Here is a 25,703-nt window from a genome sequence, read left to right as displayed (position 1 = left end):
GAAAAGCCAGGCTGAACCCTGGGCCTTTCACACTGCTCTGATGGGACAAGGTGAAGAGTTTGACCAGTCGACTTGGCAACTCAAGCAACATCAAATAATTACTTTATTGAGCCCAAAGCAAAAAGTAATCAACCCCAAACTATAACATTAGTTTAAAATAAACTTGATCATGTCTTGCACTACACACAATCAAGATGTGTATTAAAGAAAACATGCAGTACCAGCATTGGATGGTTATCATTGCAAGGAAAAGCACAGCTGAGGAGAGGCTTCTAACTAAACAAAATCCATCCCTGCTTGACTTGTTCAAACTATACACTAACTGTAAATTTTCCCAAATTAAAATGCAAAAACAAAACTACAAACAGCAGTAACAAGTGGAGAGAAGTTACAACAGGAGCTTAAGAATGTTCATAGAGGCTTAAGAGCAAAAAAAGGAATTATTTAAATAAACTAGGAATTAATGTCATATCCATCTGACACGTAGGAAAAGAAGTGAAAATTCCCAGTCTTCTTGTAGAAAAGCAAAAGGTGCCAACAATTACTTTAGTGTCTATTTTGAAATAAGAGAATAAAGTAATGCCCTGCTCACAAGACCCTTAGAGGTTGTACCGGACAATTATCAGTGATCACAACAGATTAATTACTTTTAAAATTTGCACCTGAATAAATCCACCAACAGTCACCAGTAATGACTGAAGATTGATGTTAATCCATATTTTAGAATTTGGAAACATGATTTGATTTCCAGGAGCTACACAAAAATTGCCACATTAAATGAAAAGGAAAACAAATAAGTGATGGATTATAGACTAGCAAACAGAAAGCAGCAGCAGCTCCAGTTCACAACCATTTCCTCACCCTGGGGTCTGTTACAGGACAGCACAATTGCATTTCTCTGTGGCCTAATTTCCTGTATTTTGCAGTACTGAAAGGAACCAGACAAAAAGGAAGAACTGGTCTAGTGACTGTATAATGGATCAACTGGAAAAAAGAAATTCTAAATGCTCTGACTTTGCTGCAAATAATTTCTCAAGCTCAAGGCATAAATAATGATGTTTGCATTTAACATACAGGATCCAGCACATGTTTGCAAAACTAAACACTGCCTGTGTTGACCTGGGAAATACGATGCTCAGCTTCATTGGCATATCAGAGATTGGGCTGTAAATCTCTGATGATATTTACCACTGGATAATTGAAATCAATCCTGCCCAAATGCCTTTGACAGTGCTGAGTTTCTGGCCTGAGAACACGGCCCTGGAGCTGCTGCTGAGCCGTGGCCATCCCTGCTGCAGCCTGAGCTGTGGCCCTGAACAGAATCCTTGTCACAAACTGGAAGCCTCTTCCTTGTTCCCCAGGTTTGGATTCAGGTTGATTCCCATAACCATGAAGCAGTTGGGATGACTTTGAAGAGAACAGACATGCCTCTGTTGTGCTGCATTGAGTTTTTTATAATTTTTCTAACCATGGCAGTTACATCAGGTGTCTTTCCAGGTATCTCCCTCCCCTCCCAGTGTTGTCCTTTTAATGTCCTCTAAAAGTGGCCAATTCTCCCAGCTGAAAGCACCAAACCATAACTCAGATCCCTCAAATCCTTCAGTGACTTGGACTGTGGCTGTGGCCCAGCCTGTGCCTGTGTCTTCAGGGAAGAAGGAAGGGGCTTGGATGTTTGTTTGCTTTCTGTTTTGTTTCTTAAACTCAAATTTTCTCTTTAAACTGAAGGCACATAAGTTGTCCAGGAGAACAACATGGTTAACTACAAAGCTACTTCACATTATCCTCCTGGCAGGAATGTCATTTGTGCCCTGATGTGTGATTGGAACTTTCAATGTACACAAAAGAAAAACATTTGTGAATATTATCCACTGCAAAAGAAAATAATAATAATAAAAAGAATCTGAAGTAGTTTCATGTTCTAAGAAAACAAAATTCAAATATTTAAGTGGGCAGAATCTTCTTATCATTAGCAAAGAACTACATAATTTTTTAAAACTGTTGGTAACCTTTTCCAGTTTAAGAGATGTTGCACCTTGTGTTCTTTGGACTTCAATAAGAGATTTGATGATTGTGCAAGTTGCACCCTGGGTTTTGCTGCTAAAAGATAGCAAACAGACTCCTGAATTTCTTGATACTAAGTTTTCCACTACAGAGAATGCTTTCAAAAGCAAAGTTTATACATGGAAAAGCATGTTTCTAATGTATAAAAGTGGCTTTTTTTGAAGCCTGAAATAAAACGACAACTGCCACCCATTACAGAAATGGATGCATTTTTATTTGTAGCATTTATTTACAATATAGCTCTTTAGAAAGGTGGCACTGATAGCTTTGATATTCATCTTGCCTTTCTCCCTCTACAACCTGCAGCTTTCCAGCCCTATTCAATTTGAAAGCAGGCATCCATCCAGCTGTGTAATACTGGGGAAGGAAGACAGCTCTCATTTGTAAAATCTTAATTCCTTGTTAGTGGAAAGAATAAAACCACTAGATTAACTGTGCTCACTGATTATTATCCTCCCCCAAGTCTGCTGTCTTGTGCTGTGTCCCCTGCTCAGACTTGTGGCAGCTGGCACACACCTGGAGAGGGAGAACGCTGAGGATGACAACTGGATAAGCACAGACTCTGAGGGGATGGGAAGAAAAATAACTTTCTAAGCCTCATAAACCCCTGTGGAAAGGCTGCCCCACCTCCCCGTTGAGCTGCACACCCCCAGCCTGCAGGGGGGTGGTGTGTGTGTGTGTGTGGCTCGGCTTCGCGAACGCACATTTGGGCAGGGCTGTCCCCACGTGCCCTTCCAGCCTGCGCAGTGGATTTTAGGTGGGGCTCAGCGTGCGCAGAACTGGCCCCACTGTTTCAGTCCCAAGGTCCATCTGCCATGGCCGAGTGAGCTTGGACAGTGACATTGAAAATCCTCAGGACTGTCTACGGCACCTGGTACTAACCGGGGCTGACCCTGCTGAGCATCCGAGATCTGACGGGATTGGATGGCAGGGAGGCATTGAACTGCCCGGTACGGTTCCACTGAGACTCGAACTCACGACCTTGTGATCAGAGTCCGGAGTGCTCACCATTACACCACAGGACTGCCCCAGAATTGTATGTATGGCCAAACTTCACGAACGCAGATTTGGGCAGGGCTGTCCCCACGTGCCCTTCCAGCCTGTGCAGTGGATTTTAGGTGAGGCTCAGTGTGTGCAGAACTGGCCCCACCGTTTAACTCCTGAGGTTCATCTGCCACGGCCGAGTGAGCTTGGACAGTGCCAGTGAAGTCCTCAGGACTAGAACCTACAGCACCCGGCATTTCCCAGGAGGTCTCCCATCCAAGTACTAATCCGGGGCTGACCCTGCTGAGCTTCCGAGGTCTGACGGGATCGGATGTCAGGGAGGCATCCATTGGTACCAGCACAGCTGGCACCGTCCCTGCCTGAGGGGACAGCACAGCACAGGGTGACAGGGAACAGCCCAGGAAACAGCTGGCATCAGTGTGGCCACACTCAGCCAATTAGCCTGGTAATTAGCACTGCCAAACCCAAATTCACTGTGGGTTCTTTGGTAGAGCATCTCCATGTATAAGCACCAGCAGATTAACAATCCAATGGGCACCATCGGCCTCATTAATCTCTCGATTGCTTTCCCTTATTTCCAAATCTTGCCATTTTCCCTGCACTCTCCCCTGAATCAGCCAATGTGGGCATAAGGCACAGTAGTAGCCAAGTGTTCTAAGTCAGATCTTCAGGCAGGACGTCTTAAACCTTAACCAGCCACTTCCGCCATCCAATCCCTGTTACAGAAGCTCTTCAGGAGGATCTCACTGTCATTCTACATTAAATGCAGGCACCATGTGCACTCCTGCAGCACATCCTGCAGCTTCCCCTGAACACACCAACTGAACAGAACTCCACTGGCTTTGGGTTGAGGTGAGGGAACCTAACCCAGCACATGAGTTCTTACTGGGAACAGACTGAAAACCCACCAGTGAGGACTCTCAGTGAGGCTTTTTTATTCCCTTTTTCTGAATATTCCTATTTTAATCACACTATGCCACGTTTCTCTGCCACCTCCTGCTGCCTTTAGCCACTGAGATTTCTGCATGACTTCAGGTTTCAATAATTCTGTGCTGACAACCAGCCCTTCACACCATGGCTATGTTCTTACTGTCTAAATTTCAAATGCACAACACAGATCAGATAGAGCAGAGGTAGAAATGAGAGTTGGTGAGGAGTGTGAGGGGGAGGCAGGGGTTGGTGGTGAAGGTTGGCTTTGATTCCTCTGACTACAAAAGCCTCCTTGGTAGAGAAGATATTTTAAAATGTCTAAACAAACCCCCTGTCTATGCAAATTCAAAACCATTCTGACATAAAATTAAAGCTATTCTTGCCATTTTTTCTTAAAGGTCATGAATATGCCACGAAAGACGATCAAGGCATTAAATTCCTACAACAGGTTAAGAAAAGAGGCAACAATATATTAGATTTCTGGTGTTTCCATTTCTAAGGAAAACAAGGACCATTAATTCTTATTACTGCTAGCCATGGTGGAAGCATCATCTGTTATCAGAACTGGCTGACAATTTCTGTTATAAAAGTCACTTCTCAGCTGTCTTGAACTTTGCCAAACTTTGTCTATGTTTTATAAATTGTTTGTCTGTGTTTTATAAGTGGTTTGTCTATGTCCTATAAAAGCTGAATATTTGTTCCCAGATTTTAAGTAACTGCTCTCAGCTAAAATAACTTGGAATAATTCATGAAAGGATAGGTTTGTTATTCCATTTTGGAAAAAAGTTTGAATAGTATTTAATGTTTCCTCAAGATTTTAAAGCAAATCTGATACTGGCAGAGTTTCAATCAGCTCTCCAAGAAGTCTGGACAAATTAGAACAGTTTGGAAATTCTCAACTCAGGGCTCACTGCAATTGCAGCAGACTAAGAGGGATTTAGGAAAAGGAATGGAAGGAGAAATTCTCCTGTGCTTTTTCAGTGAAGTTTCTTTCCCTGCAGTGCTCAACAAGCTTGAGGAACTATTTCTTCTCATTCACATGCAAAAGAAGAAGATGACCAATAGGAAATGGAAAAATCCCTTAGGACTGAACAGTAAAGACCTGTAAGACTGGAAACTTCTCTGTGGACTGATGAAACTCAGGTGTTAAAAATGAGACCCAGTACAGTACTGTGGTGTCAGTAACTCCCCTCCCAAATAATTCAGGAGTCCAGAAGACACAGGCTGGAAAAAATAAAAAAAAATCTATTCCATTTCTTTAAGGTGGAAGGTAATCAAAAGTGAATATAACTGAAGAAAGCTGAGGAACTAATAATTAACTGGCAAGCATGAATATATTAATATTTTAGAAGCACCTTCATAAAAATGCACCTTCCTGGATAATAAAGAAAGTATACATTGGTTTATTAATCAGGGGTGACCTTGTTGAAACATACATAATGACTATAGATATGGCTGTTTCCACTTGGCCAAGAGGAAATAGAAAGTGTGTTATATGCTTAGGAACTAGAAATACTATATAGGAAACTTACTCAAAGTTTTAGTCAGGTACTTATTTAAATTACATATTGAGGTTCCACAAAGCTCTTACCTTAAAAAAACAAAACAACAAAACAATAACACAGAATAACAGATGCCAAGTAAAAGAAAACACTTTTATTTTGGCCCTATCTTAAGTCCTTCCCAGCTCCCTATTTAGTAAAGCCTTTGTCTTGTAAATCACATCAAAGTCTAGTTTTTCCAGCACTCTCTTTGTCTGTTTCCTCAAAGTGAACTCCACCAATTGATGCTAAACTGGGCTAAAGCACAAACTGGTGGTTATCAAGCAACGCTACCAAGTCCTGACACAAACTGTGCAGTAACTCCTACCTGTTGACATCCCAGATCTTGCTGGTGCTGTCCATGGAGGCAGAGCCCACCAGGTCCCCGCAGGAGTGCCAGGAGCAGCCGCGCACGGCGCGGGAATGCCCCGCCAGGGTCAGGATGCAGCCGCGCCGGGACAGCTCCCACAGCCGCACCGTGCAGTCCCCGCTCGACGTCACCAGCTGCGTGCCACTGTGCCAGGGAGAAACCAGCTCTTAGTGATCTCCTACTTCAGCAGCTGGGACCAGTTTATCCCTGTGTGGGGGTGACCAAAGCTGTGCATTCTCCACCCTCCATTCATTGCCCACCAACTGTTCCCAATGGCCCATTGGCAGCAGCTGCCCAGGGCACAGCTGAGCCCTCAGGCTGGGAGCTGGCTGGGAAAGAAGCCTGGCAGAGGAGCTGGGAGAACTGCCCTGCAGGGACTCCTTGGCACCTCCACACCCACCTGAGGGCTCAGCTCTGCTCAGGGGCCAGCAACGAGTCCAAAATCCCCCCTGACTGCCAGAGTCAGAGCCCCCAGTGTGGAACTCCCTGCCCTGGGGGAGGCACTGGGGGCTCCCACCCAAACCTGAGGGGAGAGAATCTTGGGGTTTGGGACCTCTGGGACCACTTGTTGGATCCAGAGGAGGAGCACAACCTCAATAGGAGGAGCCCACCACTTTCAACCAGACTGTGCCATCATCTGCACCAACAGGTTTGTCCCTTCCTTTTCCTTTGGACTTGGGGGAACCACGTGGGGCTCAGCACAGGGGCAACCAAACCCCACTGTGTTTGTGCCCCAGGGGGCTGGGTTACACTGCTGGGGTTGGGGGTTAAACCCAATTTCTCTTTGTGCCATTGCATTTACTGTAATATTGTTATTAAATTGTAACCCTGGTTTATAATCTCTTTTGTGTTGGGTTCATTTCTCCTGCTGGTTTACCTTTAAACCAGCACAAGTGAGGATACAGGTGAAGGTGTGTGTTGGGTTGAGTGGAAAAAAGTCCAACAGAGAGAGAGAATCCATCCCTCCCCACCAAGGGAAGAGGAGGGAGGGCAAAAAAAACTAAGAGGAGAAAAAGAAATCCCAACCCCCCAAATAACAAGCTCCTTATATTACATAAAAGAGAGACAATTAAAACAGAATATGATATAATACATATATATACAAATGTGAGAAAAAAACCCCAGACCAACAACAACTACCGAGTCACCCACCCAACAACACAGATTCTCCAGCACCTCAGCCCCAATAACACTCCAACAAACTCCCCCCAAAGGATACCCAACAAGAGAGAAGAAAACCAACAACAAAGGAAAGAAAAAGGTACTTCCCAAACCAAACAGCTGTGAAGTGGTGAATGAGGCCCAACACCCCCAGCAAGGGTGACAGCAGGTCCCCTCAGCACCCAGACATGGAGGGACTGAGCAGGCACCTCCTACACCTTCTCTTATACTCGATTTTGATGTCAAAATGATGTGAAATATCTCTTTGGTTACTTAAGTCAATGACACCTTAAAGTAATCAATTATACCTGGAGGAAGGGATTTCACACAAAAGCCCTCATGGTTCATAGTGAAAGCTCCTTATTACACACTGCACTCGGATTATGTGGGGTTAAGGCGACGTTCTATTGGCTAAATTGAACCTCACACTATCAAACTACAAACTTTAATTGGTTATAATTCATATCTCACAAGCCCAGTGTTTTGATGAACTCAGTCTGATTGTTTCCAGGGACATCTCTGGTGCCCCGTGAGAAAGTTGAAATGTTCTCATAGAAACTTCTGGGGAGTCGCTGAGAACTCCCAGGGAGTGATTTCTCCTTTACCAGCCAACAGCAGCTGTGGCCTTGCTGATTCTCAGCTGATCTCTGCCTCCAGTCTCACAGGGTCCATATAGATCTGAATTGCTCACCTTTCATTTCTCTGGACCTGCCTCTCCCAATCTGTGCAGAGTCTCCGAGTCTGCTAAATTGAGGCGTGGCTAAAACTAAAGCCCAAACTACCACAAGGTGTTTGCAAGGTACACAGCAAAAGAATTCAATTCTGTTTAGACAGACAGGTTAAAGAAGCAGCTGTTGGTGTTACAATGAAATGCATAGAAACAAAAATCATGCTTGAAAACATGAATATTTTTACTTTACAGTTTTCTGGCACATCATGGGTGAAACAGTCATGTATGAAATACTCTCAAAAGAAAAGCAAAGGAGATAGGAAGGAGCTGTCTCCCACAGGACAGCAAATACAGGTTCCAAAAATTACATTCCTACCTTTTGCTGTATATTTATGAGTTTATCAGTAAAACAACACAAGCCCAGGGACCTGCTTTCAAAATAGAACAAGACAGTTTCAGGGAAGAAAATATTCCCATTTCCCAAATTCAGATCTTTCTACATGTAAATTATTATTAAAACCATCCTAATGTTGTCTCTTCTAACTCAGTATAATCACTTTAACACATTCACCATCTCTTGGGCTTGTTGGTATGATGTGTGAATGAAAAACACAGAGTTCCACTCAGATTTTCTGGCCAAATCTTCAGATGGAAATCAGTATCATTCTGTTTCCTTTAAACATGAACATATGGCTTCAGACTCAGAGCCCATCTGTGACATCCACAACTAGTGGAGGCTTCTTAATAAAAAGAAAATAATAGAAGTATGTGGAGTGATTCCCTTATTAAACTCTCCCAGCCCCAGCCTGTGGCTCAGTATTTCTTTGTGCTTAACAAGCAGCCACACAGGGTTTTTTCCCCATGAGTAATTGATTTTTGAACAAATGCAAACCTTTGGCACCCACAATCTCTTACACCAATGAATTCCAGAATTTAATTATGCATTGTGTGAAAAGCTATTTTGGGGCCTTAAATATCCTACTTCATTTCACTTGATGCTTCTAATTCTAATACTGTGATTAAAAGTAAACATCAACCACACATTCCCCATGTCTAAAAGTGGTACCAGCTCATCCACCTCTTTCTTCTCCAAGGTCATCTTAGGAACTTAGGTCCCAGCACACATCCCTATTGCACTCAAAAATTAATTTCTCCATTCTGAAAGTGTTCTTTTATTCCTATCCTTTCACCAGGTTTTAAATTCACAAGGTAAGTTTCCTGTTTATTCAGGACAGTTTCCTTGAGAGTTTTTGTCAAATGACCTCCAGAAGAATTTAGTGCAAATCCAAGTGTATGAAATTCATGAATCTCCCTTGATCAAATGCTCAGCAATCCCCTCAGAGCACTCCCAGCCCATTTCTGAGGCTTGATTTCCAAAGCCATCCTGACCCCCTCCCAGGGCTTCACTGCAAGAAATGTGTCCATGTATCCTGGAATTTTGCTTCTTAATATAATTTCTATCAGCCTTCCTGATATAAAAGTTAGATCAGTCTAGAGTGCCTTCATCCCAGACTCCTTTAAAATACTGAAAAAAGTTAATGCAGCCCTCCCAGGAATAATGGATGATTTCAGTTGTGTTTAATAAATAAAAAAACCTCAGGAAAAATGTTTGGGGATAATACACAAATATACAGGTCAAAAATATTTAAGCCACAGGTTTTCAGAGCAATTTCTGCTGATACCTCAGCAACATCAGTAAGATGACCTTGCCTTTAGGATCCAATAACTCTGGTTTTATTTGAATAATGACAGAGGTGCTGTCACAGGCTGTAGAAACTCTTCTCCCATACCTCTGGATATCAAGTTGTGGGAAGTGAAAACAGCTCAGGGGTTGATCCTAAGCACTACTGTAAAACTGCAAGTGAGAATATACTCAGAGATATTTAAAAGGTCTGGGACCTGGAGTGTCAAACCTTCTTTTCCATGTTCTTCCTTTCCTCCTTTTCCAATAGATGTCCACCAAATTGCTTGGTAAAAGACAGCTTGAAATATGTGCATCATTTTCCTGATGGATCTTAAAAGGGAACTTGACATTATGAAGGATCACCTACCTAAGCTTTTCACTATTTTTAACACTTCTGGTTTAGACTGCTATTTTTTGTGAAAATATCATTATAATCTTCATTAAGGCAGTTACACCCCCATGCCTAAGACAAAGCTTGGAGAGATTAATCTCTCAGAAATGTTAATGTTGCACAGGAATAATTCTGGAGCTTTTGTCACGTATCCCAGAGCACAAAGGTTGGAAGGCTGAGTGGGGGTTTGGGGGAGACCCTAATTCTGTACAGCTGCTTGGAATAAATGTGCTTTTATCAACCAAACACTGGCACTTTTAATAACTCAGGTTAGATCTCACTTCTGGAGACAGATAAAATCAGAGAAATGACAAATTATCATACCCCTTATACATTTATGAAATAAGAGCTTAAAACAAATTCAGAGGCAGGTATAAAGTGGGACTGATGGAATCTGCAATTGATTCAGAGGGAAACATGCACTGCCACTGCTGGGAATCACAGAAAGAGATTTATGGCTTATACATTTTTTAATATATAATCCCCAAAATGCTACATGAGGAACTGGTTCCTTGGGCTGAATTTCAAGAATACACCAGCCAGGCAGTGATGAAAATCTTTCAGGAAACAGATCCGAGCACAAAGGTCGTTCAAATGGATTCAATCTGGCACTCTGCAGCAGGGGAGGGAGCTACAAATGAGGTTCAGCAGCCCTTACAGACCAAAGCAGGAAAAAGTAGGGCCTGAAAACAAAAGCACAGCTTGTGCAGGAGGAAGTTTTGAGGGACAGACTGATACTGGAGAGATGGGCAAAAATACTCGGGAAGAGCAGCCCCCAATGCCCCAACCCTCTGCAGCAGAACCTCCCTAATATTCCCTGTGCATAAGAGTCAAAGAAAGGGGAGTGGCAGCAGCTGAGGATCTGCAGTCAGGTGTGTAGGAATTAACTCCAGCATTTCTGGGAAGCACCAGCTGGGAATGATGCCTGTCTGAGCTGTTTCAGCACTGAGGAAATCCTCACCACATACCAGGTTTCAAACCACATAATGAACAAAAAGTGCTGTGTCAAGCCAAGTCAGGCATCTGATCATAACTCTGCTATTAGAAAAAAATACTATCTACTTAATAGCTGATCAGTGATGACATACATTGTCTGATTTGTGGCATTTTTTGGTCCAGGGAGATAAAAACCACTCCAAATTCTGAGCTAATGTCTCCTTCCCCACAGCTGCAACGTGTTTTTTGCTGTACTGTTGCTCTCTATAAGAGCATGTGGGGGAGAAAAGCAAATATATCAGGAAAAGCAGCAGCTTTTAATGATTTAGGCTGTCAGTTTAGCACTCTGTGGTACCCACACAGTCCTCTATTTTCTTGACTGATTTTCAAACAAAATGTATACTGATTTTTATATTAATAACATATGGAAATACGACATCAGATGCTCAGCCTTAATTACCAGCAGCTATAAACATAATTTGAATTTAAGATTGAGCACCAACAGGGAAAGCTCCAACTAATCCTGTGCAGTGTGTGTGTCTAACTCAGAGGAGAATAAAACACTTTAATTGTTTTCTAACAAACAAATCAAAGAACCAGACAACATATTAGGAGACAAGAAAAAAGGTAAATCATGGGGGGTTTGTCACTTGAAACACATTCAAATACATGCAAATAACTTTGCCATCTTTTAGAAATTTGGTGCTTTTGTAAAGAAAGCAACAGCACCTTGGTGGTCTGTGCACTCCATCAGTTTGGTCTGTGTGGTCTTCCTTGGTCTGTTTTATTTTTTTTTAATTTATACTTATTTTCTAGCAGAACAAAGCACTGTAAGGGACAAAATGTGCCTGTATAGATTGGAGTATTTGTATAGAAGAACCTTCCCAACATTCCAGGCAATGGAGAATCCATGACACCTGTAATGCCTGCCTTGTCTCTATGGATAGACCATTTTTTAACACTAAATACACAGGAAGTTCTACCTTTCAACTGATTTCAGGTGTTCTTTCCTGATGCTGTAAACCTGCCCTTCCAGAAACAGTTACAGTGGAAAAAGTATTGGAAAGATCCCCCAAAGGGGGATGGAACATTAACTTCTCAAGCCTTAAATCTTTCCTCCCTCCTATTCTAAAGACACACAGACATTTCCTTTCATCAGGCATTCCTGCTTCTCCAGCCTCATTGTTCTCACCACAAGATGCCTCTCCATTAACACTTGCAAGTTGTAGACATATCAATAATTAAATCTCATACTCAGCAACAACACGAGCCTTTGGCACAGAGTCATTTGATCACATTTCAGGTGACTGACTCCCCTTCTGGAATAGCAGTGAGATGAAGGCCACAGCCCCACACATGGTGCTCCCCTGTAAATACATCAGCTGTAACATCTGCAGTCAAAGCAGCTTCAAATATTACACCTGGCTCAAATATTTCTGGACAATGGCTTTACATCTGGACTTCAAGCTGCTCCAGGGGAATTTGCTCAGGTCACTCCTGAAGCTGCTGAGGAAATCAAGCTAAAACGTTCCTCTGCTTCACAACATCAGCTGCCAAGCAGGACCATGTGTTCTGTCCTTCAAACTTTATAATGACTGTTGTTTTGCCTTACCCAAAATAAATGATAGAACCTTCTGTACCATGAGATCTATTGCAGCCTCCAGAGAGACTCCATGGCCTCCCTGGGCTCTGGTTCCAGTGCTCTGCCATCCTCAATGGAAAGAAGTTCTTCCTCACGTTGAGGTGGAACTTGCTGTGTTTTAGTTCATGGCCATCACTCCTTGTCCTGCCACTGAGCACCACTGAGAAGAGTCTGGCACCATCCCCTTGGCACCTGCCTTGGAGCTGTTTGTAGGTGTGAGGAGAACACACACACACACACACACACACACACACACACACATGGGATGGTCCTTTGCAGGGCCAGGAGTTGGACTTGATGATCCTTGTGGCTCCCTCCCAACAGGGATATTCCCTCGGCATCTTCTGTGATATATAGAGAATATATTAAGTATGTATGGCTATATATACATATATTATTTCTATAGGGCTGTGGGCATGGCCAGTGTTCTGCACACAAACTGAGACACAGCTCCTTTCCTCAGACAACTTCAGCCAAATCCAAAGGTGGAGAGCAAAGCCTTCCACACAGTGCTGGCAAATAACAGCTCTCACAGCAACACCCTAAACCAAACACACTCTGTGTTCACGTTCTGTGTTCTAAGAGAGCTGCAGCAACAGGCAGCCCCTGACTGGAGCTTAAACAACACAAGCATCAGCAACACAACAACAAGTTTTAAACATACAGCCCAAAACATTGCAGGATTAATGGTCTTTTGCCATGGCATTTGAGAAACACTTTAAAAATCAATATTCCAATTGCCTAATTGGAAAAATGATGTCTCTTTTATTTACCTCTATTCATGCAATTATTCTAAAGCAAAATTCTAAAAGCTGCTATATTATTTGCAATATCAGCAGATGTGGAGCCTGAGCACAGCAAAGTACAAGGGAAGAACTGCAAATACTGTTAAAGATTACTGGAATTTTGCTGGCATTTTATGCTAAGTCCAAGAGGAAAGTTATAGAAAGACAATGCCTACAAAAAACTGAGTTATTCCATGAAAACCAGAACTAATGAGAACTGAATGCCTGTGGGAGCATCTTTCACCTCTTTGCTCCATAATCTTAGCTGTTGATGAAATAAATATCCCAGGAATTGATTGATCTTTTAGACTTCCCCCTTCCAGTTTTACCAGAATTAGCCTGCCTGTTACAGGTCACTGGAGAGCTTGGAAGAGGGAATGAGGAACATGTGGCAGGGAAGGGGGGAAATACATCCTTGTAAGCTTCATTTTTCTTGGAAACAAGATTAAAACCAGTGGTGCAGACAGGAAAGCCCAGACTCACCAGTGGAGTCCCACCTGTGGTTATGAGAGCTGTATTTAAACACTCCCTTTTCCATTTGGTACTGAAAGCAACGCAAGGGATGGAAGTACCAAACCTCAGCTCTGCTTTATTCTCCCACTGTGCCATGTTTGTCATGGCCCCTCATTTCCTTCTCACCAGACAAGCTGAAAATTGGGGAATTTAAAAAGATGGGGTCAGCATATTATTAAGAAAGTTCCCATCAAAATTGCTGAAAAGACAAGAAGTATTTATTTTTTCCACACCAGGCAGGACCCTTGCACAGCTCCTCCATAAGGGATGATGTGGATCCAACTCTGTGGGCACAGAGAGAGAGGGGACAAAGTTCTGCAAGAGGAAGGCACCAAGGATTGCACAGCAACTGAACCTGGTCAAGGTACTTAGAAATAAAAAGCAGAGTCCAGGAGGGTACTAGGACAGACCCTGAGCAATGCCTTTCCTATTCTTGGCCATTCCTGGGCATGCCCTGGTACTCCCTGCTGGGCACAGGAGGATGGGCCAGAAAAACTTGGCACGTGGAGCCACCCTTAAGATCTTAGTCTATATTTGAACAAAACCCTCAGCAGCAAAGATTTTGTAACCTTGAAACAGACTTGAGATATAGTTCACTTTTTTGTTGCTGCAGTTCTGAGGCTCATTAATTATTTACAGTGACAATTCTTATTAAAACCCATAGGTTTTTTTGGTGTCTATGGTTCATTTTGGGCCTTGCTGTAATTATTCTCATGGACTATGTGTCTAAGACCCATTTTATGCAGTAATTGTAATATGTTTCATCCTTCAGGATAATCTTAAGCCCAATTTTACTCATTTTATTAATAGACATAAAGTGTCAATTATACAGAAGGTGAACACCAAAACACCCAGCAGTAAAAATACAAAATCACTTTTTCCTTTTCTCATTTAACATCAAAGCTGAGGGGGGGGGGAAAAAAAAAGAATTAAATTTCAAAAATGCAAAATCAATTACGAACTGACATCCTACAAACCAAGGAGGCAGTTTAAAAAAGCAGGAAGCACAACAGCAACAGAAGATGGAGGGTGGCTCACTGGTACATGGCTTTTTGTAGGAGAAGAAAAATGCAGCCATGAGGCTGTTGGCTGCAAATCCTCAGAACTGTCAGTGTGGAGGATGCCAAGTGCAAAACTCCAGGTAATTTTTCATTCTCCATTACCTAATTGCTCGATCTTTTTATCATATTTCATGCTCATACACTGACCCAAGGCAGGAGAACACTTTCCCCCTGTTTTTCCCTGGCTGTGACAGCAAGGGAAGAACAATAAAGAGGTTTCTGGCACAGCACCACTTGTCTGGGTGGACAGACACCAGGACTAGGCAGCATGAAAGTTGTAATCTTTTGTTCTAATGAAGTTCACCTTCTTGAGTCAACCTTCCTTGAGGCTACTTGGGACTTCCAGAGTGACAGTTTCACATCTGCAGAAATTGAAATATAACATGCTCCTGCTACCAAAAAAGTCACGTTATGGCATACATGAATTTTCAGACAACAAACTCAAGTAATTTATAAACAAGTTCCAACATAGCAAGTCCTCCACATTTTAAATCATTTTCCCTTTCTGGTCTGAGCACTGGCAGCAGAAGTTGGCATATCCAACCATACACAAATCCTGTCTCACCTGGTGCCTTCCCCACTGCTCTTACCTGCTCATTTCTGTCCCAGGGCACAATTATTCCTTTTTTCCCCCCCAAGGTTTTGGCCCAGTCAAAACACAGCCTGTAGTGCTACATTCAGGACCTTTACAAAGATTTTCTGTTATTTCCACAAGGATTGCTGCAACCACACAGATCCAGCCAGGCCTGGCCCATCCAAATCCAGTGCCTTGCTAAGCTTAGCTTGGTGCCTCCCAAAATACTGAGTGTGTTACCACTCACTGCAGGCCAGACTCCTTAATGTGCACAAACTGGGTCAGCTGCCATCATGTAATGTAATTAGAAGTGGTTAAATGAGATTCTAAAATAATTTAGGCACCTGGTAGAAGGCAGGTTTTAGTAGATGTAAAAGTGCCTTTTAGGAGGCTTTGGAAGAGCACCAGGTAAGGAACAAAAATGAAAAGGGAGGAGAGAGACCAGTCACAATACTTGGAGATTGGATGTAGCAAAAGGCCAGCAGGCAACACACAGCACAGGGCCCAGGCAGGACTGAGAGAGCAAGGAATCATTATCTTTTTAACAATTTTTAAAATTAAAAACACGATGCCTTTTCTAAAAGCTTCTGCCAGGGCATGTCCAGCATCCCATGGCAAAATTACACCCCCATTTACTGAGGGGTAGGAGCATCCTGGCACCCAGTCTGAGGCACAGGAGCCTGGCCACTGATACCTCCAGCAATTATGGAGGCTGCTTATGCTGAAAGCAAACACTGTGGCTGGGGCCAGGTGTGACATCTTCCTGCTGGATACTGCCAAGTCAATTTTCCTCCATTAGCTTCATGAGAAATAATTATTTCACCTGAAATCAAATGTAATGAGCAAACATTGCAAAACTGCCATATTTTCCAGAAATGGGATCTATTCGGTACCATTCCAATACTTTCTCTCAAACAATGCCAATGTAAATTAAAGTCTTCTTATACACTATTATATTTTTAAAATAATGTATTTAGCCCACATAAAATCATGCACAGTCCCAATCAATACCCATAACATACATTAAACACTGTGCTATTACTCTGTGATACTTCATCTCAACACCCATCCCATCCAGCATGGGTCATTTTTCCTCCATTGGAATGACTCCAAACCCTCACATTGTAATGAAGGGCTGTTGAAGTAGGGAAAAATGTAGTTTGGAAGGAGTTCAGATACATGAATTCCATGTACAGAAGAGATTTATGACCTATATTAAAAACGATAATCCAGTGTCACAGTTCCTCTGAAATGCAAAGTGGTGGATCAGTCATTTCAAATCCATTATCATCCCCAAATGGTGGTCCAGTGATGTCTAATTGCAATCAATAGCCAGTAATGAACCACAGGCATTAATCCCATTTGCATGTTTGTACAAAGCATCATTTTTAAGCTGCATATTTATATGCAGAGAGAGTTCAGTGAGTGCAGAGAGATTTCACAGCCCGTGGAAATCTCTGGAAAGTTCTGCACTGGGATTTGACCATTTCCCAGGCACATGAAGAACATTGAACTGACACTGTGTAATGATCTTGTCAGTGAAGCCCAGGAAAACACACAGGACAGTGCACTGGTGTTTGTATCTGGGACAAGTGATGATCTTGCTGAGCTTTGCCCTGGGGATGCACAGACACAACTCAAAGGCAGGGAATTAGTTAATGGAGAGAGTGATCAATAACAAGTTAAGTCTGACAGTGGAGGAGGAGTGGAAATGCTGAACATGAGCAGAATCCCAGGGAGGTACAAGAAAAAGCAGGATACCAACATGAATATAGAGTTCCACCCTTTCTGTGGAAGGCTCTGCATGGCAAGTGAATGTGGGTTCATGAGGCCACACAGCCCAACAAAAGATTTCTCAAGAAAGGGGGAACACCAAGAAATCTGAAAGCCTCAAACTCAACAAGCCTCAAGGCTGATCTAAACTGTGGACATACTGTGGCCTTCCCTCTGTATTTCTTACTCCTTTTATATACATACTGCTCAAATGCAAAGAAAACAACTCCCACAAGCTGAGAACTGGGTTCCACCTCCACGTCCTTCAACATTCAAACAAGTCCTGGTGCTCATTCCCAGTCAGGCAACTCCCCCTGTCACTTGTGCTGCTGCAACTGTTTTGTTCCCAAACTTACCCAAATTACTGCAGCCACACAGCTCGAGGGGAAACACAGAAACCCAACAAATAAATGAGGGTGCAATTCATAGCTGGAGCTTCTAAAGTCAAGACAAAATTTTGTAAACACTCTAAATATTTGGGGCTTATTTCCAATTCAAATATCTTAGATATTGCCTCAACTGAATTGCCATTCTCTAGTCAACTCTAACACTAATGTTTGTTATTTTAACAGCTGCACTTGAGGAAAGGCTCATTTTAGCAATGTAACAAACATGGATATCTCCTTAGCCACTCCAGTAGAACCCTTGCAGCAGACTTGAGGGAAAATACAATTGCCTTTATAGCACAGAGGAAAGCAATAATGAACCAAGGATGTTAAAGGCAGCCAGATTATAATTGCACTCAGAGAAACATAACACGAGAGATTCTATTAGGAGAGATGTTTTGCTGTGTGTAACAGCTCTGGGCAGAGGGAGAGCAGCACACTCAGGGGCAGAGCAGAGCTGAGGCTCCACCCAGGGCTCCCACCCTCACAGGGATGCTCTGACAGAGCCAGAACAAAACCTGAACCACTCCAAATCTGAGCCCACCAAGGGAAACCCGGTTTTTTCTCACAAGCAAACCCGAACTGCTTCTGGTGACTCCCAGGCAGGAGCTGTACCAGGAGCTGCAGAAACTGGAAATCAGGGAGATGGGGAAGAAAAGGAACCAAGAACTCCTTGTAGAGCAGCCAAATCTCTGCAAAACTTTCACAGAACATATTCATGGCTTCACTGAAGCTGAACTAATAGGCTTAGAAGAATCCCATTTTATTGGTACTCTATAAAGAGATTTCAACTGCATATCCCTCCTCCCTTTCTCTATCAAAGTGGTTATCATATAGAAATTACTTTCTTTCACATAAACACCAGATCTAATTACCCACACAGCTGATCAGAAAGGTTCCTCCTAATTTCTAAGTCAAAACAATCACATCCAAATATCACCGAATTTGAATAATTGAATAAACTTTTGTCATAAAGAGAAAGATTAAACTTGACACCTGTTTTGTGAAACTGATAATCACAATATCTTTTCAGCTAAGGTTAGATTGGTTTAAAGGTCCCAATATTAAATATGGCTGTTTCCCAGTCTAAAATTCAAATCATAGAACCATAGAATGGATTGGGTTGGAAAAGACCTCCGAGATCATCAAGTCCAACCCTTGGTCCAACTCCAGGAATGGGGAATCCACCCCCTCTCTGGGCAGCCCATTCCAATGCCTGAGCACTCTCTCTGTAAAGAATTTTTTTCTGATCTCCAACTTAAATTTTCCCTGGCAGAGCTTGAGCCCATCGTGCCCCCTTGTCCTATTGCTGAGTGCCTGGGAGAAGAGACCAACCCCCACCTGGCCACAACTTCCCTTCAGGGAGTTCCAGACAGTGCTGAGGTCACCTCTGAGCCTCCTCTTCTCCAGGCTAAACACCCCCAGCTCCCTCAGCCTCTCCCCACAGCACTTGTGCTCCAGTCCCTTCTCCAGCCTCGTTGCTCTTCTCTTCTCAGTTGGGTTGGAAGAGACCTCTGAGATCATCAACCCTTGATCCAACCCCACTGTGATCACCAGCCCAGGGCACTCTGTGCCCTGGGCTGGTGATCACAGTGGGGTTGGATCAAGACATGGTGGATTCTCTGCCCCTGGAAGTGTTTAAGAGGAGACTCAGTGCCACATCCAGTCCCTTCTCCAGCCTCGTTGCTCTTCTCTGGTCCTGCTCCAGCCCCTCAAGCTCTTGCCTCAACTGAGGGGCCCAGAACTGAACACAACACTCAAGGTGTGGCCTCCCCAAGGCAGAGTCCAGGGCAAGGGTCACTGCCCTGGCCCTGCTGGCCACGCTACTTTGGATCCAGGCCAGGATCCCCTTGGCCTTCTTGGCCACCTGGGCACACTGGTGGCTCCTGTTGAGCTTCCTGTCCCTCAGTCCCCCCAGGTCCCTCTGCCTGGCTGCTCTCCAGCCACTCTGTGCCCAGCCTGGAGCACTGCAGGGGTTGGGGTGGCCAAAGGGCAGGACCTGCACTTGGCCTTGTTGAACTCCATCCCATTGCAATCAGCCCATCTCTCCAGTCTCTCCAGATCCCTCTGCAGAGCCCTCCTGCCTTCCAGCAGGTCAACACTCCCTCCCAACTTGGTGTCATCAGCAAATTTGCTGCTCATGGACTCAATCCCCTCATCTAAATCATCAATAAAGATGTTAAACAGGACTGGACCCAACACAGACCCCTGGAGACACCACTGGTGACTGGCCACCAGCTGGACACAGCTCCATTCACCAGCACTCTCTGGGCCCTCCAGCCAGCTCCTGATCCAGGAGAGGGGACACCTGTCCAGGCCATGGGCTACCAGCTTTTCCAGGAGTGTATTATTGGAGACAGTGTCAAAGGCCTTGCTGAAGTCCAGATAGACCAATAATCAGACAGTGTAGCACACAAGACAATCACTTAAGAAAAAGAAGATAATTTCTATATAAACAAAGCATTCAGTACAATTGAAAACTATTTACTTTATGGACAAGCACCATATTTGAATGAAAAATTATGAAGATAAGGTAGCTAAACAATAAACTAAATAATACTATTCAAAGACCAGCTAAGGTTTTATTCCCACTAGGAGTTGTGCTGTCTCCAAGGTCACACACTGTGGATTGAGGCCTTTTTGAAAGGGAGAATCCATCACACTTCTCTCAGTGTTTCCATCTGCAACTCCTTAGCAAAGCCCAGGAAACAAAGCAGAGAGAAACCAATTGGTGTGAGCATCCCATCAGAAATTTCTGAAGTACACTTTGTTTGAGTTGCAGCAATGCCTTAGAGGCTACAGAAAATCACTTAAAACTCCATGACCAGCCCCCCCAGACACCTTTTAATCAGCTCCCACTGCACCAGAGCTCCTTTGAAAATCCGAGCCATGAGTGCTGACCAGCAGAAATCACCTAACAACACACTCAGCAAAAGGGCTGTCAAAGAAAGTCTTTGCTCTTTAAAATAATATGCCATGGTTTATCTTAAATATTGGAAAGATTTCCTACTAGTTATTAGTTTTACACATGAACTTCAACAGGTTTTCAGTCACTGGTGTTGAACCTCAACAAGTGTGCAAAGCCACCTGTGACACTGCAAAGCTGTTCCATCAAAGGGCAGCATTTTATTACCATATATTATTTGCCTGTAATTACTTCAAATACATGTTTGAATTGCTCAATAGGAGCACTGCTGCTTCTGCCACCAGTGCCTTCCCTTTGCTCTCCACAAGTGTCCTCAGCACTTCTCTCTCCTGCTGTTTGCTGAATTATTGTAATGGAGATATTATTAGTGAATCACTGGCTTGGAGTGGTCAGTATTTCCACCAGCTGAGGAATAGAAGCCAAAGGTAGTTTTTCATTAAAGCCTGGTCACTGGGGATGAAAAGTGAAGCCTATTCAGTAACCACACTATGGAACTGCAGACTGTTTGCTTTTTAAAATCAATATAATGATAGACTCTTAAGGTTCCTGATATAAAAGAAAGAACATGCATTTTGTCCGGGAGAGTATTTCTAGTTTAGAACAGATTTCAAGGACATTTCTGGGAAGGGAAGGGTATATTTAAAAATAGAAAAAGAGATGCAAAGTCCAAACACATTTCTGCAATTAAAGCAGCTGTGACTCAACTTCAAACTCCATGCAAACTAACATTATTTGGTCTTTCTATTGATGTGGAAAACTCCCACCTTTAAAGGAGAGATAACATCCTTGCAGGACACTAATGGCCTATTAATGTTTCTAAAGTCGAACCTTCCAGATGGCACAATAGAACCACCTTCAAGTCAGAAGATGAGAAGGACTGGGATAAAGGAGACATCTGATGATCTGGCAACAAAGAAAATCTCCACAGGTTTGGACACCAGCCAGGAACCCTGGCCTGGGTGAGGAAATGCTCCTCAGAGTGGCAGAAAAAAGGCAACTTCTGAACAACAAATCAGGATCTAAATGTGTAACAAAGTTGTAATTATTATCAGCCCATATTTTCCAAAAGCACGTTGCAGAATGGAGCTCTCTAGAGAAAACAAAAATGAGACACAAACACTGACTTTGCTTGAAACAAATCCTCACCAACACTTAACTCAGCTCTCTGAAATCATATAAACACACTTTATGTACATTTATACCTCTCAAAACCACCCAGAGAGTAACCACCAGTTACACCCTCCAGCAGAGATCAGCATGGGCAGAAACATTTGGCTTGTGGGAGTGGGTGGAAGGGGAAAAATTTTAATCAAATCCATTACCTGGTTATTGATTTCCCTTGCCAGACTGATTCTGTAGAATACTTATAAAGCCTTTGACATTGAGATGCTTGGCCAAAGATATTGGATTAGACTAAGCAAAACTGGAGCTTCTCCTGTAATCTCTCATATTTCATTTATATGTGATTCATTCCTTTGCCCAGCAGAGGCTTTTTATTGATAAAAATAATGAGATTGAGAATCCCAAAGGAAAACTAATGCCCACCCAAACATGTTTGTGAGGTAAAAATAGTAGGCTTTGGAGGTTAGACAGAGAATGATGTTCTGTTTCCTTGTATAAAAAGAATGAAGCTTCTAAAAGATTTGAAATAAACAAAGCTACTTTTGAAAGTGAAATTTTGCTGTACTTGAAAACACCAAGCACAGAGTGAATACCCCGTGCTGGGGAACTGCCTGAAAGTCTTCTGAAATAGTTATTTCTTTGCAGAATAAATGAATACAACTTCCTTTTCTTTTGACTCCTGTATTAGCTCAGTTTGATAAAACACCTTAACAAATGCCTCATCTGCTAAGTGGGGTGTGTTACATAAAGCCAGTTGGATGACTGAAAATTAACTGTGCCACTCAAAAGACGTTTTAAACCACTGGCAAATTTAATATATAATCTGGTAACTAAAGGCTTTGTTGAACTATACAATAATTCAAGATTCTCTGAAAAATTAAATCATTACGCCTTTTCATTAAATAGGTGCTCAAAAGTCCTAAGTAAAGCACACAGACTATCACACCTTTCTTTAACAAGTATCAATTGTACTAAAAGGATAAATAAAAACCACCTGTTTCTGCAGTGAGCCCTGAATTAACTTTTAAAGTCTCTATTTCAAGGCACAGATCAAAATAATTCCATTCCACTGATATGCAATGGACGCCTTTGTGACTAACGTGAGTCTTACAACTCGTTCTTATGTTAATGCTCAGAGTGTAGTGGCTTTCAGGTCTCAGCCTTGTTTAATGTGGAATGTGAAACTGAGCATTTATCACTCAAAAACCAGCACAAAAAGTGTTCTCAGGCTCACTGGCCACGGACCTTTTATTCACAGGAATCTCCACGATCCCGTCACGGAGAGGACCATAAGAGTGGTTGGCTCAGTGGTCAGACAGGAGGGTGAAGGCTGCGGTTCTCCTCCTCCTCCTCCTCCTCCCTGGGCTCCAGATGTGCACAGCAGCTGCTGGGACTGCTGCCCCAGCCTGGGCAGTGGCTCTAAGGGGTGGGTGATAACACAGCACAACACTTTAAAATCACTGACTCCACATCTTTCTCCATTTCTCCCCACTGACAGAACTTTTGCAGAGCCCCAGAAGTGTGTGTGAAGGTCTCTGAGCAGAAACATCCTACAGCAGCACAGTCAAATCCCACTCCTTAGTGTTAAATTACAGTTTCCATGCAGACAAATGCTGCTGCATTTAACTAAAACAAACAAGCATTAGATTGGAGCAACATTTCATACACCCTGGAATCATATCTTAGGCAGTAACTGTTTGTTCTGGAAGTCTCCCTAGTTTCACCAAATAACTGCAGCATCAAGACTTGGAAGTCAGTACATTAAACAAAATGGCATAATAGATAATTCCTATCTTTTCATTGAAATAAAAATGAATCTAAGACTGGCATTAGGAATTATTAAAGTATGAGGGGGAATATATTTGAAGTCAGCAGAATCTCTCAGATTATCCTGTTACTGTGACTAAAGAACCTCCTCTTCTCAATATGTCATCAAGGGCTTTTCATTTGCCAAGGCTTCATGGGCCATGTACCATTTTAGTTATTTAACAAATATCATTTGCAACTTGTAACCAAGAACAAGGCAGTCTTTTATCTTTAGTGTCAGATTTTCTGCCGACTCTCTTCAGCCCCTTTGGACATCTCTCATCACACACTGATGTCTGGGAATGTGATGATTGTCAAGAAGATCAGTGTGGATTGAGGCATCACCAGCTCCCGGTGCTGGGACCCTGCTCAGCAGTGCAGTCTGCAGGGAGCCAGGAGCTGTGGAGGTGATGGGAGCAAAGGGAAACACACTCTCTTCTTGTAATTCACCTTGGTAATCAAAGCACTGTGGGCTCTCAAACTACAAAAGCGTGTCCACTGTGAAATCTGAAACTGCACTTGTACCTGCCAAGCTGTCAGCTCTGATTTTTGCTCCTCAATGTTTCCCTCCTTCTCCAAGCACAAAACCCTCTGAGACAGAGCGAGCAACGAGCAGTGTCAGACTGTGCCTGTTGCCCCTTCACATCTGATCGTGGAAATCCACCCTGCCCCTCCCTCCTGGATTCTGCCCTTCACTCCCATCACTCCTCAGAGCTTTCTCCACATCCTCCCTCCCTTCCTCAATTACTGTTCTGCTTGGCTTTGCAGCCTTATCCTTTTTTCACACTGAAATTAATCTCTGGATAGTTTCTTCACAAATGAGGATAAGAATAAAAAAAAAATAAAATCAGTTGCAAAGTTTATTCTGGCCTCAATTCTGCTCAGGAATTTGCTTTTTAAAAAGGTTTTATAAAAACTTTTTTACAAGTTTTTATACAGTGAGAGAATCATTTCCACTCAGATAGAATCTTATGTACACATTTTCATATTCATCAGTACTGCTCTCAAAAACTTTGAGCAATTATCTTTGCCCTGGCCCTTTTCTCCCGCTCTGGAGTGTCAGCAACATTTTGGACTTAATTTTGAGAGGTCACTTCTTGTGTCAATTCAAGGCCTCCTGGAGCAGCTGTTCCCTCCCCAGCCCATTCAGCCCCCTCCAATCCCTCCCATTCATCCTCAATATATTCTGCTAACTCCTTCTGCATCCTCTCCTCTCTACAAGGTTGTCTTTCTCCTCTATCCATGCACAGATTTTCATCTGAGTAACATCAACTCCTTCAGCTTTGAGAAATCTAATCCAGACCTGCCTCTGTTCTGACAGAGCATGGGTTGTTCTTTCAGCCCAACATCTCATCTTTCTCTTGCATCCCCTCACTGGCACTTTCTTCTGGGATATCAACCATGACCTATCATTATTCTGATGTTCAATGCACGAATGTACTAACCCTATTTTGTTCTTTAATTTTAAAAATTACTGAGGAAACAACATGGAGCTTCAGTTTTCCAATAGCAACAGAATGCATAGAAAATCCACACAGTTAAAGGTAACTGCTATAGTGATTTTTATATAATAATAAACTGAGTGCAGTTTAGATTCCTCGGTAACTGAGAGTTGCAATAGCAACAGCAAGAATGGAAGCAACTCTGCTTCTGTCTTAGGTGAACAGGACATTACAAGGAGTTCACAATTTGATAACTGCAAGGTTTAAATAGCTTTAAGATCCTACAGTTTGTACTTCTTTCCAATTCAGAAACTCATTGTATTCCACAGACCCAAACAATGTCTGCATGAAAAGGGTTACAAGTATTTTAGAAGAGTTGACTTGTAGTATTTAAGACTATATTAAGGACATTACATATTGTACCAGCCCACATGCAGGGCAAGAATACAGGATTCTACTGCTCACTGGGATTTATCAGTCATTATCCCACACCTCTGCTGTGCTGCAGAGCTCAACCCTTTAGCCACCCAGGAAGGTTAGTAATTAATAAATGTAGTCCATGCCATGAAATATCTTAGTGCAATTAGAGTATGGTTCTTAAAGTTGCAGTATTAACACTCCCAGTTTATTCTAAAAACTAGGAGAAGATGCAGATTTTCATGGGCTATTTCAAATCTTTGAGTCCCTTGGCATCCACAAGTGCACTGCACTGCTCTTCTCCAGCTCTCCAGAGTCTCAGCACGAAGGCTGTGTGTGTGTCTGTGGCAGAAGTCATTGTGACTCCTTCATGTATATAAAAGATAAGTTGGAAAATACTGAATTTTTCAACAGTGACAGAACTTGGAGCAGCTAATTCATCTGCAAAGCACTATTCAGCCAGACCTGAGCAGAAACATTGTTTGTTTTTGAAGTCTGACCAGTTGT

General features: G+C 42.8%; 1 protein-coding gene across 2 annotated transcripts in view; it reads right to left on the bottom strand.

Annotated features, from left to right (window-relative positions):
* The window catches only part of SPAG16 (sperm associated antigen 16), a 425,449-nt gene that overhangs the window by 190,233 nt on the left and 209,513 nt on the right, over positions 1 to 25,703 (bottom strand). The window contains exon 12 of one of the 2 annotated variants that reach the window (XM_071562395.1): positions 5,866 to 6,051. The exons of the other annotated variant lie outside the window; for it this stretch is intronic. Within the exon in view, the coding sequence (XP_071418496.1) occupies positions 5,866 to 6,051 (186 nt within the window). The remainder of the gene's footprint in view (positions 1 to 5,865; positions 6,052 to 25,703) is intronic. 2 annotated transcript variants of the gene reach the window in all.

Source organism: Pithys albifrons, chromosome 8, assembly GCF_047495875.1.
Source record: "Pithys albifrons albifrons isolate INPA30051 chromosome 8, PitAlb_v1, whole genome shotgun sequence".
NCBI lineage: Eukaryota > Metazoa > Chordata > Aves > Passeriformes > Thamnophilidae > Pithys > Pithys albifrons.
Note: the sequence above shows the minus strand (reverse complement) of the source record. Positions and strands in the feature narration are given on the sequence as shown.